Source organism: Pseudorasbora parva, chromosome 9 (genome assembly GCF_024679245.1).
Source record: "Pseudorasbora parva isolate DD20220531a chromosome 9, ASM2467924v1, whole genome shotgun sequence".
Lineage (NCBI taxonomy): Eukaryota > Metazoa > Chordata > Actinopteri > Cypriniformes > Gobionidae > Pseudorasbora > Pseudorasbora parva.
The window spans coordinates 28,282,804-28,301,650 of NC_090180.1; the positions used below are offsets into that span (position 1 = coordinate 28,282,804).

Below are 18,847 nucleotides of genomic sequence, written 5' to 3' on the forward strand. Positions count from 1 at the left end.
AATAATTCTAATAATCATTAAGTTGGTCGAAAATTATAATAATTATAATAATCATCAAGTTGAATAAGTTAAAACACACATGAAGAACATTCCCACTTCTATTTCATTTATATTATGTGTTTTGTGTTCTTATGTTATTTGTCATACAAAGGTTTTATTGTAAGCAAACTAGTATTATCTTTTGGAGAATAAACCAACACAACAACTTTGTGCAGTGGTGATTTTATTATGGCATTACTCTTGCTATATCACATTTGAGCAATAAAAATTTGCTTTTTATTCCAAAAAAAAAAAAAAAAAAAAAAGATTAAAATTATTTTGCAATAGCCGCCATGGCCTAATGGTTAGAGAGTTAGACTGTCACTGGTAACCCGAAGGTTGCAGGTTCAGTTCTCAATAGCGGCAGGAAATGACCCCCAAACGCTCTCTGGGTGCCATGGCAAAAATTGTTTGTGTGTCTACAGTTTGCAGTGTGTGTGCGTGTTCACTACTCCTAATGTGTGTGCACTAACTGGATGGGTTAAATGCAAAGGACAAATTCCGAATATGGCTTACCATACTTGGCCTACAAATGTCACTTTCACTTAGTTGTGCTTACTGTAGAAAGCAGCAGCTATGAAAATGTGTATTATAGGTTGCATTTGATGATAATTAAATCTGTCAAAAGTAAACAAAACCAGTGTAAAATGAATATGCCTTGACAAAAGAACATTTTTGGTCTTCTGTCTTCAGATTATTCTAGAGATGTTTAACAACACACACACACACACACACACACACACACATTAGAACACCGTAGAACTCCCTTGGTTTGTAGACCCAGATCTTACAAAAAAAAATCCGGTGATAGTTAAAAAACAAAATAACAACAACGACATAAAGACAACATTAGTGATGGGAGAAACTAGGATTTTTGAAACTTTGAATCAAGTGAACCAATTGCTTCACAAACGGATTCAGTTTTGAAGTGCTTGTGACTCCTGCTGGTCAGAACAGTGCAAATGCAGTGAAAATCAGCCCAAACATGCATAAAAACAAACTAAGTGCAAATGTTTTATAGAATATAATCTATTAAATGCGATTAACAATCACCTAATACCATTGAATATAAGAGTCTTTATGTATTATTTTATTATCAAAATGTAGGGCCTGTTTATGGAGAGCTTAGCCAATAAAAGACTATTAACGATTAATTTGTATTATGCTAATATGCCATTAAATGTCTACAAATTGAAAATATTGATCTGAGATCAGGGAGAAGTCATATCTAGACACAGGTTCATGGGTTCACAGAGATTAGTTATGGGGTTTTATTCAGTATTTTATTTAAACATAATAATAATAATAATAATTCTAATAGCTGTAAATCCAGAAATTAATAGAATTTTCTAAACTAGTAAAAGCGTATTAAAAAGCGTAAAAAGTATAATAAAAGCATTTATATCAATTGGAATTATATACAATGATCAGACATTCCTAATTCCTAATATTGTGTTGGTCCTCTTTTGCTGCCAAAACAGTCCTGACCCATGAGGCATGGACTTCACTAGACGGCCTTGAGCCTTGGCTGCTCATGACCCTGTCTTTGGTTCACCACTGTTACTTCTTTTGACCACTTTTTTATGATACTGAACTGCAGTTTTGGAGATGCTCAGTCGTCTAGCCATCAGAATTTGGCCCATGTCAAACTCGCTCAAATGCTTACGGTTGACATTTTTTTCTTCTTCTAACACATCATTCGAACTTTGAGGACAAAATGTTCACTTGCTGCCTAATATAACCACCCACTAAAAGGTGCCATGATGAAGAGATAATCAGTGTAATTCACTTCACCTGTCATAATGTTATGCCTGATCGATGTATAAAGGACATAATACTGATGTTGCCCACCAGTGGGAGCCACGGGATAAGACGTCCTTGTAGGTCTCAAAGATCACAATCTGTGGATATTGATTTAGTAAATTAATAAGTAAAAAACTAATGTAACACATCTTAATGATACTGAAAACATTTGTTTTGTATTGACATACACTGCTGCCCAATTCAATTAAAGAGACAAAATTATCTGAATAATTTATTAATAGAAATACCAAAAGAATATGTAAGAAAGTAAAATATTAGGCCTACAAAAAACATTTTATTCATCTCATGTTTTTAAACCCATTTACAGATTATTAGGAACACCTGTTCAATTTCTCATTAATGCAATTAATTTGCTTCAGTGCATTTAAGAGTGTGGTCCTGGTCAAGACAATCTCCTGGGTTTTAATTGTTGTTAAAACAACCATTTCTAGGATTTACAAAGAATGGCGTGAAAAGCGGCAGTCCTGTGGGCGAAAATGCCTTGTTGATGCTAGAGGTCAGAGGAGAATGGGCCGACTGATTCAAGCTGATAGAAGAGCAACTTTGACTGAAATAACCACTCATTAAAACCAAGGTATGCAGCAAAGCACAACCTTGAGGCAGATGGGCTAACAGCAGAAGACCCCACCCAGTGCCACTCATCTCCACTACAAATAGGAAAAAGAGGCTACAATTTGCATGAGCTCACCAAAATTGGATAGTTGAAGACTGGAAAAATGTAGCCTGTTTTGATGATTCTCAATTTATGTTGAGACATTCAGATGGTAGAGTCAGAATTTGGCGTAAACAGAATGAGAACATGGATCCATGCCTTGTTACCACTGTGCAGGCTTCTGGTGGTGGTGTAATGGTGTGGGGGATGTTATCTTGGCACACTTTAGGCCCCTTAGTGCTAATTGGGCATCGTTTAAATGCCACGGCCTACCTGAGCATTGTTTCTGACCATGTCCATCCCTTTATGACCACCCATCCTCTGATGGCTTCTTTCAGCAGGATAATGCACAATGTCACAAAGCTTGAATAATTTCAAATTGGTTTCTTGAACATGACAATGAGTTCACTGCACTAAAATGGCCCCCACAGAAACCAGATATCAACCAAATAGAGCATCTTTGGGATGTGGTGGAACAGGAGCTTCGTGCCCTGGATGTGCATCCCACAAATCTACATCAATTGCAAGATGCTATCTTATTAATATGGGCCAACATTTCTACAGAATGCTTTCAGCAGCTTGTTGAATCAATGCCACGTAGAATTAAGGCAGTTCTGAAGGCAAACACAGTATTAGTATGGTGTTCCTAATAATCCTTTAGGTGAGTGTATATATATATATATATATATATATATATATATATATATATATATATATATATATATATATATATATATATATATATATATATACATATATATATTGTCACAGGGTGAAGAATCACACGACAAGGACTGTTGTGTTAAATAACCGGAGGGTGGATTTATTTACACACAAAGGGTGAGAAGATGACAAACGTGTAGAAGTGCGCTGGTGCAGTCGGTGCTCTCTTCCTTGTTCCTTGTGCAGGGTGTCTGTGCTCATGCTCGAGGGTCACACACTGCTGTCTACAGGAGTAGAGAGAGAGAGAGAGAGAGAGAGAGAGAGAGAGAGAGAGAGAGAGAGAGAGAGAGAGAGAGAGAGAGAGAGAAAGAGAGAGAGAGAAAGATTAGCTGCAGTCTTTCTGGAGGTTGAACTCCTTTCTGTGGCAAGATCTGCTGGGCTTATAATGCTGCTGGCTGACGAGCTGCAGCTGGGGTTGATCAGCCGGTAACGAGGAAGTGCAGGTGTTCTGCCTCCGTTTCCAGGACGACGCTGATGAGATACCGGGAAGAGGAGAGAACACATCAGTGAACTGACCGACCAGGTGCTGTAGTTCTCCCTTCTGGGCAGCCGAGAGGTGGGGATTGGTGTCGACCACTATGGGTTCTGTGGAGGCGAGGGCAACGAGCTGGTCCCTAGTCCCAACCCACTTCTTCAGCAAGTTGACGTGGTACAGCTGCTCTGTTCTTCGCCGGCCTGGTTGGCGGATTCGATAAGTCACCGGCCCAATCTTCTCCAGCACTGTGTACGGCCCTTGCCAGGTAGCAAGGAATTTGCATGCTGCTGTGGGGACTAGGACCATGACTCGATCTCCAGGATGGAATTCCCGTGGCTGGGTCACCCGGTTATAGTGGCGCTGCTGAGCCTGCTGTGCTTTGCTCATGTGTTCCCGGACTAATGGCATGACCCGGTCGATCCGTTCCCTCATGTCCCTTACGTGTTCGATGACCGAACGATGAACTGCCTGTTGCTGCTCCCAGGCTTCCTTCGCCACATCCAGGAGGCCCCGAGGTTGTCGACCGAAGAGGAGCTCGAACGGGGTGAAGCCCGTGGAGGCTTGCGGAACCTCGCGGATGCCGAAGAGGACATAGGGGATCATGAGGTCCCAGTCACGCTTGTCTTCAGCCACGACCCGTCTCAGCATCTGCTTTAGAGTCTGGTTAAAACGTTCGACCAGACCATCTGCTTGTGGGTGGTATACTGTGGTTCTTAATTGCTTCACCTTCAGCAGCTGGCAGAGGTCAGCCATTAGCCGGCTAAACAGCAGGAAGAGCTCCTGAGCGATGGTTTTTGCTGTGGCCTTCCGCAGGGGGATCGCCTCTGGGTACAGGGTGGCATAGTCGACGATCACCAGGATGTGTTCATGTCCCCGGGCAGACTTAGGCAACGGCCCCACCAGGTCCATCCCGATGCGCTAGAAGGGCACCTCGATAATTGCTAGCGGTATCAGCGGGCTGGGGGGGGGCTTCCTTGGCGACGTTACCTGACAGGTGGGGCAGGCCTGGCAGAACCGTTTCACCTCGGCGTCCATTCTGGACCGGCGTCCGTTGGATCGTGTTGGCCGGCCCGAGGTGTCCCGCCATGGGGTGTGAGTGTGCCAACTCCAACACGGTTTCCGTCTTCGTACGAGGTACCACCAGCAGTAATTTCTCCTCCCCCCTCCGCTGCGCAACACAGTATAGCAGGCCCTTCTGAACCACAAAATGCGGGAGAGAATGGGGCCCCGGCTGAACTTCTTTTCCGTCCAGGATCCGAACCTGGGCCCAACAATGCTTCAGCCGGTCATCCTCCCGTTGTGCCCGGCCAAATGAGCCCCCTCCCGTCACCTGCTGAAACACATCAAGGAAGAGATTAGGATTTTGAGAGGGGGACTCACCATCTCTCCCGCTATCCGAGGCCAGAAGGACGGGCCGTTGATGACGCTGCTTTGTGGGCGCCCGTTTTTGGCGGCCCCTCCCCGGGTTGGCAGGCTGGGTGAGAGTAGCTAGGAGGCGGTCAAACCCGGGCCAGTCTCAGCCGATCAACACCGGAACTGGGAGGTCTTTCATTACTCCTACCTCCACTGGCCAGGAGCCTGGAGCGGCGGCGATGGTCACTCGGCGGGCTGGGATGTGCTGAGTGTCTCCATGGACACAGGTGATCGACAGGAACGACTTGTATTCAGTGCGCGGGGCAAGGACGTGAGACTGGACCAGGCTGACGGTGCTGCCGGAATCCAGAATGGCCCGGAACTGTTTTCCGTTGACCTTTACATCTGCTTCAGGGGCCCCAGCGGGAAGGTCATGGTGCACGATGCAGCCTGCCAGCCAGGTTCGAGTAGGAGGAGTTGGCGGCTCCGTCGGCATGGGCTCATCCCGTGGGGAAGGGACCGCCGGCCTGCTTTGGTGTCGCGGGATGCCCTCCGGCGCGTGTCACTCCTGGCCCACCCTCCGGTGAAATGGTGGCGCTCTCTCCCCACCATCCCCCGTTGGGCCGCATCCGCTAACTCAATGGCCCCCACGAGCTCAAGCATTGTGGTCGGATTCCTCATGCCAACCACCTGTCGATGGGAGCGGGGCAGAGCCCAGAGGAGGAAACGGTCGATGACCACGCGCTCTGCTACCTGGGCGGCCGAGGGGGATCCGTCCAGCAACCAGTGATGTGCGAGCCGCGTGAGCTCGGCAGCTTGAGCACGAGCGGGCAGTCGAGGTTTGTACTCCCACTCATGAAACTGCTGAGCCGCGCAGATAGAGGATAAGCCCAGCCGGGCTAGAATTTCCCGCTTCACTTCAGCGTACTGGGCAGCGGTAGTGGAGGGGAGAGAGAAGTATGTTTGCTGGGCTTCACCGGTCAGTAGGGGTGCCAGCGCCCGTGCCCAGTCACCCTCCGGCCAGCCCTCCATGGTTGCTGTGGTCTCGAACACCTGAAGGAATGCTTCCACATCGTTATGGGGGGTCATTTTCGGGAGCAGCTTGGTTGCTTGGGCCTGGGCATCTGGTCGCGGAACGCGTGGGGCGGCGGCCTGGAGAGCTGCGAGCTCCTACTCAGTACGTCCTTGCCGAGTAGCCAGGTGTTCTACTATTTGTTGTTGGCGGATGCTGACCTCTGTGAGATGCTTTAGGAGTTCTTCCATAGTTGGGGAAAGGGAGGAGCGCACACCTGTGCCAGGAGAAGAAGAGGGGAAAAAAAAGAATCAGAATCCAGAGAAAGGGATGAGAACAGTCAAAGAAGGGGCGTTGCCTGTCGGTGATTCTTCCTGGTTGCCCGCATTCTCCACCACTTGTCACGGTGTGAAGAATCACACGACAAGGACTGTTGTGTTAAATAACCGGAGGGTGGATTTATTTACACACAAAGGGTGAGAAGATGACAAACATGTGTAGAAGTGCGCTGGTGCAGTCGGTGCTCTCTTCCTTGTTCCTTGTGCAGGGTGTCCGTGCTCGTGTTCGAGGGCGGCTGTCCGGTCACACACTGCTGTCTACAGGAGTAGAGAGAGAGAGAGAGAGAGAGAGAGAGAGAGAGAGAGAGAGAGAGAGAGAGAGAGAGAGAGAGAGAGAGAGAGAGAGAGAGAGAGAGAGAGAGAGAGAGAGAGAGAGAGAGAGAGAGAGAGAGAGAGATTAGCTGTCGGCTGACGAGCTGCAGCTGGGGTTGATCAGCCGGTAACGAGGAAGTGCAGGTGTTCTGCCTCCGTTTCCAGGACGACGCTGATGAGATACCGATGCTCGTCACACTATATATATATATACATATATATATATATATATATATATATATATATATATATATATATATATACATATATATATATATATATATATATATATATATATATATATATATATATATATATATATATATATATATATATATACAATGTATATAATGATATTACATAATATTAACAAGACAAAATTACACCCCTGCCTAGAAGAGTTAAAGCTGTTTTAGCTGCAACGGGTGGGCCAAATAGAGCCAAATAGATAACTCCATATAGAGGGAATGCATGTAACGTCACCGTCAGCTGGAGCGACAGTGATTACGCCCCCGCTGAGTGGCAGAAAGACTGAGAGGCAGCATTTGTTTACAGCGTGAATGCAGCGAAAACACACAAAAACAGGCCCGGCGCCAGAGGGGGGTAGAGGGAGGCTTGTCCACGGACCTAATGGACATCGCTGTTCCAAGCTTGAGACGGACTTGATAATAGCGTGCAATTTTCTCACTCAAACCACAGCCAACCTGCTGCTGTTTCTGCTTTAAGAGGGAAGCGCTGACGATAACTGCTTGTCTAGGATATGTAATCCGCCGTAATAATTCGTAATAATAGCATTTTATTAGCAAAAAGGAACTAGCAAATGATCCAGTGTGTATCTGTATTTGCACTCGTGAAATGATTATATTTATTCGCCTTGGTGAGTAATGTAGCAAATCACAGACATGTTTGTAGGTATCTACAACGCAGATGGCCAATCATAGGTGTTGAACTTGGAATCCACCACTCGAGTGTTTGATGGTCCAGGTGCTGAGTTCAGTTAACATGCGCGTTTCTCTGTAAGTGCAGACATTGCATTGCACATTGCACTCTTTGCACGCTGTCTAGGCAATATAATGATTATTTATTAATAGGCTTAAATTCAGAATTTGAATAAAACGTTTGTTTTTCATTCGTGACAAGTGGCCACATACACGCTTCAATACACTAACCCATTAACATATAAGCGGGATTAACTAGAAAAATGTGATTACTGATCAGTTATAAATAATCATGTTGAAATCAGGCTCATAAAAATATCAGGAAAACACGATTCCTGGCTGCATGTCATTATCCATGGATCACTGAATCTATGGTAGTTGTAAGGACCAATATCTCGAGCCCAACTTTTAGTTTAAACTGATAACTGTTTGCTATAATCGTGTTTTCCTCTAATAGCTGCGGTCACGCAGCAGCTCTTCTGCCACTCAGCCCCGGCTGAGGGGGCGTGTTCCGGCAGGAAAGTGACATCGATGCATTCCCTCTCTGGTGCTCCTTGTTTACTGGTTACAATGGTTGTCTTCCCGGTCATAAGTGACCGGACACCTAAAAATTAAACTTCCTACACCCCAGTAAAACCAATGCAATTTATTTTTCTTCAATAATATTTTTTCTTTTTAATTTTGTATTTTGAGATGGTTTGATGGTATTTTTTAATATTTATGCAGTAATTATTGTCTATTTTTGCCATTTAAAATTATAAAATATTTTTAAAAAAAAAACATTTTATTTAAAAAAAATTTTAATTGCAGTATTTTAGGTTAAAATAGAGACTAGGCCTTAAAAATAATAATAATTGAAGGCAGATTAGTTCTTTTGGAATTATTTAAGAAATTATGCAACCATGGGTGTTATCCACTAGAGGTCTCTATGGAGGGGCTTGTGAATTCCCAAGTTCACTTTTCAACACATTTAATAATTTTTTTTAGCTGGATTTGAATAAATATATAAAAATAATCAAATACTATTTTTATATTATTTTTTTTTTTTTAGAAATGGTGATTTTTTTTCTGTGAATTTGTGTTTTTGCAGATTTCCCATTCATTTCCTATGGCAAGTGGGAGTATTTTTTTTACAACCACTTAGCATGCTCGAATCATGCCCTCAATTTTTTGGTGTGTTTACATACCTAATGTTAGAAAAGTCACCAAGTTTCATGTCATTCTGACAAAGATGTGATTTTTAATAATTCAAAATGTGGTTCATAGGTTTAGTTTTTCATGGGTGTGTGTGTGTATAAATGTGCGTGTGTGCGTGTGTATGTGAGTGGATGTGTCAATACCACACTCCTGATGTTTTAGAGTGTCATCCCTATACTGCTGTGTACTTTTTTTCAGCATTGTGGCCGATTTGTAAATTGTACACACAAATATCCTGCAAATATTTGTGTTTTTGCAGATTTCCCATTCATTTCCTATGGGGGTCATTTTTGACCGAAGAGCACAAGTGGAAGTAATTTTTTTATGACCACTTAGCATGCCCGAATAATGCCCTAATTTTTTTGTGTGTGTTTACATACCTAATGCTAGAAAAGTAACCAAGTTTTATAATTTTCAGATGAAGCTGTGATTTTTAAAAATTCTAAATGTGGTTCATAGATTAAATTTTTCATAGGTGTGTATGTGTATAAGTGTGCGTGTGTGTGCGTGTATGTGAGTGGATGTGTCAGTATCACACTCCTAATGTTTTAGAGTGTCACCCCTTTACTGCTGTGTACTTTTTTTCAGCATTGTGGCCGATTTGTATATTGTACACACAAATATTCAGAGAATTTTTGTATTTTTGCCGATTTCCCATTCATTTCCTATGGTCGGTCATTTATGACCGAAGACAATGAATGTTACTTTTTTTTAAATGACCAATTAGCATGCTCGAATCATGACCCCAATTTTTTTGTGTGTTTACATACCTAATGCTAAAAAAGTCACCAAGTTTCATATCATTCTGATGAAGCTGGGATTTTTAAAATTTTAAAACAGAAAAATTTTCGGTCAGAAATGACCGAAGAGCACCAGAGGGTTAAACCCTATGGATTAACAATGGGATGTCATTAAAGTTCATGTGCATGTAAAGGCAGGCATCGCTGCAGTAAAGCTTGACTTAGCCTGAAAATTTGAACAAACACAACTCACAGGTCACTCCCCCTTGCTCTCTGTTGCGCTACAGCCCTCCCTCCACAGAGCCCTCCCTCCTTCTAGAGAGCATTTTGATTGGACAGAAGATTTGACAGAAAGTGAAGTCTGCGATGATGTCACCAAAATCTGAGATTCGTTTTAAAGGAAATGGGAGACTGTAAATTTTAAATGCTTATATTTCCTAAATGCAAATTTTGTCATAGTTTTGGAACATACCAGCTTATTCATAACTTTAAGGCTAACACAGTCATACTAAAAGCTAAAAAACTTAAATTTTGATTTCAGTGGAACTTTAAAGCTTGACTTAGCCTGAAAATTTGAACAAGCACAACTCACAGGTCACTCCCCCTTGCTCTCTGCTGCGCTACAGCGCTCCCTCCACAGCTCCTTCCCCATCACAACAGAGCCGGTGTCATGACAAATCCTCTCCGCCTGTGAAATCGTGTCCGCTTATAGGACCCCAGAGCGATTCTATTGTTCTATTGGCTGATAGAACTTTTAATAGGTAATCTGTTCAGAGCCTGATTACAATGCTTACAAAATCACATTTTGATTTTTGCTGTTTAAATTGTGTTAAAATAGTCTTTAATGTCTTACAAATCATATGTTTCATATACTAGTAGTATATAACTGAAGCTATAAGTGCTTATATACAGGTCCTTCTCAAAAAATTGGCATGTGATAAAATGTCATTATTTTCCATAATGTAATGATAAAAATTAAACTTTCATATATTTTAGATTCATTGCACACCAACTGAAATATTTCAGGTCTTTTATTGTTTTAATACTGATGATTTTGGCATACAGATCATGAAAACCCAAAATTCATATCTCAAAAAATTAGCATATTTCATCCGACCAATAAAAGAAAAGTGTTTTTAATACAAAAAAAGTGAACCTTCAAATAATTATGTTCAGTTATGCACTCAATACGTGGTCGGGAATCCTTTTGCAGAAATGACTGCTTCAGTGCGGCGTGGCATGGAGGCAATCAGCCTGTGGCACTGCTGAGGTGTTATGGAGGCCCATGATGCTTCGATAGCGGCCTTAAGCTCATCTAGAGTGTTGGGTCTTGCATCTCTCAACTTTCTCTTCACAATATCCCACAGATTCTCTATGGGGTTCAGGTCAGGAGAGTTGGAAGGCCAATTGAGCACAGTAATACCATGGTCAGTAAACCATTTACCAGTGGTTTTGGCACTGTGAGCAAGTGCTAGGTCGTGCTGAAAAACGAAATCTTCATCTCCATAAAGCTTTTCAGCAGATGGAAGCATGAAGTGGTCCAAAATCTCCTGATAGCTAGCTGCATTGACCCTGCCCTTGATAAAACACAGTGGACCAACACCAGCAGCTGACATGGCACCCCAGACCATCACTGACTGTGGGTACTTGACAGTGGACCTCAGGCATTTTGGCATTTCCTTCTCCCCAGTCTTCCTCCGGACTCTGGCACCTTGATTTCCGAATGACATGCAAAATTTGCTTTTATCCGAAAAAAGTACTTTGGACCACTGAGCAACAGTCCAGTGCTGCTTCTCTGTAGCCCAAAGTGTCTTGACCTGGTGCATGCAGCACCTGTAGCACATTTCCTGTACACGCCTGTGCACGGTGGCTCTGGATGTTTCTACTCCAGACTCGGTCCACTGCTTCCACAGGTACCCAAGGTCTGGAATCGGTCCTTCTCCACAATCTTTCTCAGGGTCCAGTCACCTCTTCTCGTTGTGCAGCGTTTTGCCACACTTTTTCCTTCCCACAGACTTCCCACTGAGGTGTCTTGATACAGCACTCTGAGAACAGCCTATGCGTTCAGAAATTTCTTTCTGTGTCTTACCCTCTCCCTTGAGGGTGTCAATGATGGCCTTCTGGACAGCAGTCGGGTCGGCAGTCTTACCCATGATTGCGGTTTTGAATAATGAACCAAGCTAAGCCTCAGAAATCTTTTGCAGGTGTTTAGAGTTAATTAGTTGATTCAGATGATTAGGTTAATGGCTCGTTTAGAGAGCCTTTTCATGATATGCTAATTTTTTGAGAAGGACCTGTAAGTATATAAGATATATACAAGCATATTTTGGGTTTTCATGAGCTGTATGCATTACTATGTCATGCTTTTGTATTGGTACTTAGTTTATCAGTTGAAATAATTTTGAATCTGAAAAAAACAGAACATGTTTTTGCTCCCATCATAGCAATCAATTACATATTTCAAATAAATGTTTTACGTCTGTATGTGTGTACTTAGTATGGCAATGAATTCATTGTTTATTTTTAAACAATTGCATGTCCAGAACCATGTATAACAACTTTTGATCAGGGATTTAACCTCTGGTGCTCTTCGGTCATTTCTGACCGAAAAATGTTCTGTTTTAAAAAATTTAAAATCCCAGCTTCATCGGAATATGAAACTTGGTGACTTTTTTAGCATTAGGTATGTAAACACACAGAAAAATTGGGGTCATGATTCGTGCATGCTAATTGGTCATAAAAAAAAAGTAACGTTCATTGTCTATGGTCATAAATGACCGACCATAGGAAATGAATGGGAAATCGGTAAAAAAAAAAAAGATTCTCTGAATATTTGTGTGTACAATATACAAATCGGCCACAATGCTGAAAAAAAGTACACAGCAGTAAAGGGGTGACACTCGAAAACAACAAGAGTGTGATACTGACACATCCACTCACACACACGCACACACACGCACACTTATACACAAACACACATATGAAAAATGTAACTATGAACCACATTTTGAATTTTTAAAAATCACAGCTTCATCTGAAAATTATAAAACTTGGTGACTTTTCTTGCATTAGGTATGTAAACACACACAAAAAAGTAGGGCATGATTCGGGCATGCTAAGTGGTCATAAAAAAATTACTTCCACTTGTGGTCTTCGGTCAAAAATGACCCCCATAGGAAAGGAATGGGAAATCTGCAAAAACAAATATTTGCAGAATATTTGTGTGTACAATCTACAAATTGGCCACAATGCTGAAAAAAAGTACACAGCAGTATAGGGATGACACTCTAAAACATCAGGAGTGTGATATTGACACATCCACACACACACACACACACACACACACACACACACACGCACGCACGCACACTTATACACACATACACACCCATGAAAAACTGAACCTATGAACCACATTTTGAATTATTAAAAATCACATCTTCATCAGAATGAAATGAAACTTGGTGACTTTTCTAACATTAGGTATGTAAACACACAAAAAACTTCAGGACATGATTCGAGCATGCTAAGTGGTTGTAAAAAAATACTCCCACTTGCCTCTTCGGTCAAAAATGACCACCATAGGAAATGAATGGGAAATCTGCAAAAACACAAATTCACGGGGGGGAAATCGCCATTTCTAAAAAAAAAAAGAAATTATATAAAAATAGTATTTTATATTTTTTAACTATATATTCAAATCCAGCTAAAAAAAAATTATTGAAAGTGTTGAAAAGTGAACTTGAGAATTCACAAACCCCTCCATAGAAACCTCTAGTGGATTACACCCATGGTTGCATAATTTCTTAAATAATTCCAAAAGAGGGTGCTAATCTGTTTTAATTTTTCGCAGATTATTTGTCTCATATTCTACTGTCAGGACATAATGACAGGTTTAACAAATATGTTTAAAAAAAAATAATTTATACAAAAGTTACCTATACTGCAGATTTAAGTAATAATCAAATAAAGAGACAGTTATTTAACAATATGTTAAGGAGTATAGTAACATTTATATAGTTAAAATCTGAACATTTGAAAAACTTCCAGAGCAGTTATATGATGTGGAGAAGTTATATAATAGATAGATGCACTTTTATGGACTTCATAAATGAGGCAACAATTCACTGCCATTATAATGATTGGATTCGCCAGGACATTTTTAATATAACTGATTGTGTTCGTCTGATAGAAGAATGTCATATACACCTGGCTTGAGGGGAGTAAATAATGGGATCATTTTCCTTTTTGGGTGAAATAATTCTAATCTGAAAGTTTGAGGTCTCAAAGTTTTAAATGGGTTCTTATGTTTTACATTCTGTTTGAGGTGCTTTTATATCGTTTAAACAGGAAATTATTTATAATATGTAGGCTACTGGGTATTTTACTAGAATAAAATAATATAAAGTAAATATTGAATTGATTATTGGTATGTCATGGATTTTATTCACATTGATTTGAAATCCATACTTGTTGTATACACATTTTATTTTGCTTTAATTTATCATTTCAATGTTTCAGTCTTCACTCAACTTGAAAAAGCTGATGCATGTGTCCATAATGGGATTTCTTGGAATATCATAAGTATTATGAGTCTCAATTATGACAGTGCGTGACAATGCCCTCTGGCTTCCAATATGAATAAAACAGACATTATGAGACTCTTATATCTTTATTTATTTAGGCTATATTTATGTATTTAATGCCATGGATGTAATACTTGAGAAGAAATACTGAAAAATAATGTGCCTCATTTGGGGCAAAAATAGAAAAACAACACTTGAGTAGCCTACTTTGTAACGTTTTTACTTTGTAACGTAAGTTTTTCAGCAAACTACTTGAGTCATTTAGTCATTGTTTAGTATTTCTACTCAAGTAAATTATTTTACTTAAGTACTATAAAAAAACTCCAAGATGTTTTACCTTCACAGTCATTTGTGTTTTAAATTTTCAACATGTATTATAATTTTTTTATTTATTAGACTTTTATATTTAATATTTATTATCATATTAAAATTCTAAAAATGAATGGAGTGGGGTACATTTTTATTAACAAATAAAATTGACATCCACGTTTTCTAATAGTGTTACACGTTTTAGATTCCTTTTTCAAATAGGTTCATAACTTTGCTATCAAGATTAAAATTTAGCTTTATCAGATGTGGAGACATTATATTTGAGTTTGTAAAAACAAACAAAAGTAAAGATTTACAACATACTTCAATCTCCCCTGCCACTCGAAGTTACCTCAATAGCCTACTTTAGTATGACCTCCACTGAAATATTCAGACAGTAGGCTACCATTTATATACACGTTACGTTTATTTATTTAGTTAGATATTACATTTCGATAGTTATGTGTCACATTTCTGTAAGGATTCAAAACCAATCCCTAGTTATTGTTTTAACTTTATAGAGTGGTTTTTTTTTTGTATTTTCTTTTTTTTTTCTTCTGTCTTGCGAGTTTACTGTTTGGTTGCGACTGCTGCAACACGACTGTTGTGGATTAATCTATGTGATCGACCGATGGCAGTAAAACACTTCTAATGCAGCTGTATCAGATATGCCTGAAATGGAGAATTAAGTCCATGCACCTGTACTGCAACACGACTGTTGTGGATTCATCTATGTGATCGACAGATGGCAGTAAAACACTTCTAATGCAGCTTTATCAGATATGCCTGAAATGGAGAATTAACTAAGTCCATGCACCTATCTTTTACTTCGTATTAATTTAAAACAACATAACTTACATAAACTAAAAGCGTTTGCAACGATCATAAGTTACACTGTTCAAATAACGATGATCACAATCAATCACGTTGATATTTAAATATGGAGAAAGAATAAATTACTTGTTGATTTTAGTTTTAATATGAGATAAATCTGGGTGTGTTCAACTTACTGACTAGTGTTAATTCACTGATGACTGCGGCTGTTTTATAATTCAGGAACATAAACATGGATGAACATAAATGAATGTGACGCACCAATAAAAACAAACGCCGCAGCGAATCACGGGAAATGGAGTTGTGTGTTGAAGATACGCACATCCGATTACTTGCCATGTTTACTAATATTTCTCTTCCCAAAGATAAAGGGTGACAGCGACTCAGCGACACTATAAATGTACTGTCCCAACGTGAAAATTAAGTTGAAAATTAATCAAATGTGAACATGTTTTAAGGAGTTCGAAAAACTGATGATTCAAAATAGCAGCTTCAGGGGCGTTAACTATTTTATTCTCGCGAGCTTTGCGTGCAGCGTCGCGTCTCCGCGCTCTTTTTATTTATCACTGTACAGAAAGCCGTAAAGTTGCGAGAACGAATGAGAAAGTGGTTTAAAACACACACACACATACAAACAATACCAGCTTCTGGATACAACAAGTACTAGCCTTCTTTTCACATCACATCTCATGTCTGGAGCGTCAGCCGGAGGACGTGAACTCTCGCGATAGTTTGCTATCCCTTTTACCCTACAGTAACATTTCTTTCCTTCCTCCCCATTTTTTTAATCATCCAAAATAAAATTACAGATATACGACATACTAATAGAAATTACAGGATGTGATAAAAAAAAACAACGTTCCTGCTCTCTTCCATACTCTCCCTGTCGTTTCAGGTTTCAGGGCGACGTGAACTCTCGCGGGTTTCTCGCGCGCATCTCGCGACATTTGCGTCCTTAGCTCTCAGACTCCATGATCTGATCCCGAACAGAGCGGCGCGATCATAACTGCGTGTCCCGCGCGCGTTCATGAGCGTCGTACGGCGCTCATATCTCCGCTCAAATGGACTAAGAGTGATCTCGTGAGGATGGAGAGTGTTAAACTAAAGAAGAGCAGTGCTCTGAGTGTGGCCTTGAGATCAACAGCAGATGAAGAAGAAGATGAAGGCCAGAGAGCATCGAACCCCCGACAGACGAGCTCAGACCAGCCCCGTACCAGAAGCCAGAGCCCAGCTGAGCTGAACATGGTCAACAAAGCCTGCAAGAGCAGCTCTAGTCTGCTGCTGAGGAAGAGGAGAGTGAAGAGGCATGTGTCCGGTATCAATTCATCTCATAGTCGGAGTCTGGACCGACAGACGTTGCTGAGACACCGAGCCAGTCCTCAGCTGCAGCTGTCAGACCGCCAGTGGGTCCGCCAGGACCTGCGCCGGGGCTCCATCCACGTGCACGACCGGCTGCTGGCGTGGTCACACCCGGCCCGGCCAGTATTGTGCACCGTGGACAGCACCGCAGGTGAGATAGCACAACGCCTGCAGCAGGCCGGGGGCAAGACGTGCTCGGTCCTGAGGCTGAACGCTAAGAGCTACCTGTCCACCGACGTGAATGGGAATTGCGATGGAGAGTACCCACTTAGGCACCTTCACACGGGGACGGAGAGCCTCCCGGACCAGCCTGGTGACAGGTTACGGCTCCTGCTTTTGGAGAAGGACCATCCATATCACCAGCAGGAATACGACATTTACGCACACTCGGAGGCCAGCGTGGACCACATGTCCCCTCAGGACGAGGACTCCATGAAAAGGTTTGCGGGCTCAGATGTGGAAACCAGCAGTGCTTGTGACGACCTGAGCTCCGGGGCCCGGCTCAGCCAGCACCGGGACTCTCTCAGTGACGACATGATCCTGGGCACGGACGCCTCGGCATTCGACAGCAGCGCCGCCGAGGGCCTGGACACATACGGGAGCTCTTCGGACGAGCTGGAGCTGGACTGTCCAACGGAGCCCATCCTGCCGGAGCCCGTAACGGTTGGGGCCGAGACTTCCCTCGCCGTCGCCGCTGACCTGCCTGCTCTAGGGCACAGTCCGGATTCAGTAGGTACACCGCCCGATTTGGACTCCAGCCCGGCCCTGTATGTTCAGCTGCATGGCGAGGCCGCCCGGCGCCTGGGCCCCGATGAGAGGCCCCTACAAATCCAGAATGATTTTCTCTTTAAACTGGGATTTAAGGACCCATGGAGGGTCCAGGAGGAGGGGATGAACACAGAGCTGGGATCACTCCTGCGCTTCTACGCAGGTAAATGACAGATGCCTTTGCTGTGGTCCACTTCATGAATGCGACCTGTGTGAGAGTCATGAGGCTGATGTTTACATCGTCCTCCATACATGAGTTTGCTGTCAGCTGATGATGTGTGTTCATGAAAATGACACACCTGAATTTAGAGTAAAAACACTGACTGTGGCTCATGTACACAAGCTGCTGCGTGTTGACGCAGGCGAGATTGGTTCACTGTCAGTGTGTGTGAAGTCACATTCTACTGCTTGTTATGTGACAAATCCTTTTCAAACCTTCTAGAGAATTCCATTGAATTCTCAGTTTTATTAAGTGTTAAGGGTTTGTCTCTTAGCAGCACTTCTCATGTTCATCGCCTCTTTAAGAGGAAATGCTTGTATTCGTCGATTTGGGGGAAAAGTTCCTGTTAAATGAATATTGTGGTCAAGAAGCTCAGAAGTGCTTTAGTTCAAAGTAAGATTCGCAGACTTTGGCAGCTTGGCTTAAATCTGAGCGCAGCTGAGCTTCTGACACTGACAGGCCAGATGAGACACGTAAGGTCTTTTTCTCAGGAGAAGACATTTCAGTTATTAAAGAGATTTTACACCCATCATTTGCTCACCCTCAAGTTGTTCCAAACCTTGTATGAGTTTCTTTTCTTCTGCTGAACACAAAAGAGGATATTTTGGTAACCTGACAGTTGACGGTACCCATTGACTTCCTTTTTTTTTTTTTACTACAATGAAAGTCAATGTGTGTCTGGTTACCAACATTCTTTAAAATATCTTTTGTGTTCAACAGAAGAAAGAAACTCCTACAGGGTTGGAACAACTTGATGGTGAGTAAATAATAACACAATTTTCATTTATAGGTGAACTATCCCTTTAAAGAGATGATTAATATGGCTTTGAATACCTCCTTTTACAATTTTTTTACTTTACAAATTGCACAAGCTTGTTTTAGAAACACTGAATATACATGTGCATGCAGAAGATTTCACTTGAGAGATCAGCTCACAGAGTTCACGTGACGTCAGGGTCGAGCAGTTGTTATATGACACGTGCATGTCAAAAATAGTTCTACAACCATTTAATTATTTACTTGCTTCAGAACGTATTTTCTCAGCATTACAAATGAATGACTGGTCACACTTTATATTAGGTGGCTTTAACCACAGACCAAAAAGGTTATGTAGAATGTATAGATTGTGTTGATGTGTTGATGTATTGCAAAACATTTGCTGCTATTG

At 41.7% G+C, this 18,847-nt stretch overlaps 2 protein-coding genes across 3 annotated transcripts in view; one reads left to right on the forward strand and one right to left on the reverse strand.

Moving 5' to 3' along the window:
• Positions 1 to 4,561: 4,561 nt before the first annotated feature.
• On the reverse strand, positions 4,562 to 16,216 carry LOC137088820 (uncharacterized). 2 transcript variants are annotated; one of them, XM_067452170.1, is made up of 2 exons: positions 15,509 to 16,216; positions 4,562 to 6,355 (listed from the first exon to the last, which is right to left on the reverse strand). In XM_067452170.1, the coding sequence occupies exon 2, from the start codon at positions 6,153 to 6,155 to the stop codon at positions 5,466 to 5,468; it is 690 nt and encodes a 229-aa protein (XP_067308271.1). In that variant the 5' UTR covers positions 6,156 to 6,355; positions 15,509 to 16,216; the 3' UTR covers positions 4,562 to 5,465. The 2 variants fall into 2 exon arrangements, with proteins under 2 accessions (XP_067308271.1, XP_067308272.1); XM_067452171.1 differs by lacking the exon at positions 15,509 to 16,216 and adding an exon at positions 6,550 to 6,673.
• A 58-nt stretch (positions 16,217 to 16,274) lies between these two features.
• Positions 16,275 to 18,847, forward strand: part of phlpp1 (PH domain and leucine rich repeat protein phosphatase 1) — an 82,287-nt gene continuing 79,714 nt past the window's right edge. Inside the window, exon 1 of the mRNA XM_067452161.1 lies at positions 16,275 to 17,622. Coding sequence (XP_067308262.1) covers positions 16,419 to 17,622 — 1,204 coding nt within the window. The 5' untranslated portion in view covers positions 16,275 to 16,418. The remainder of the gene's footprint in view (positions 17,623 to 18,847) is intronic.

Excerpts from the sequence above, each read along its gene's own strand:
- LOC137088820 (XM_067452170.1), bottom strand. The coding sequence starts at position 6,155 with ATGACCCCCCATAACGATGTGGAAGCATTCCTTCAGGTGTTCGAGACC.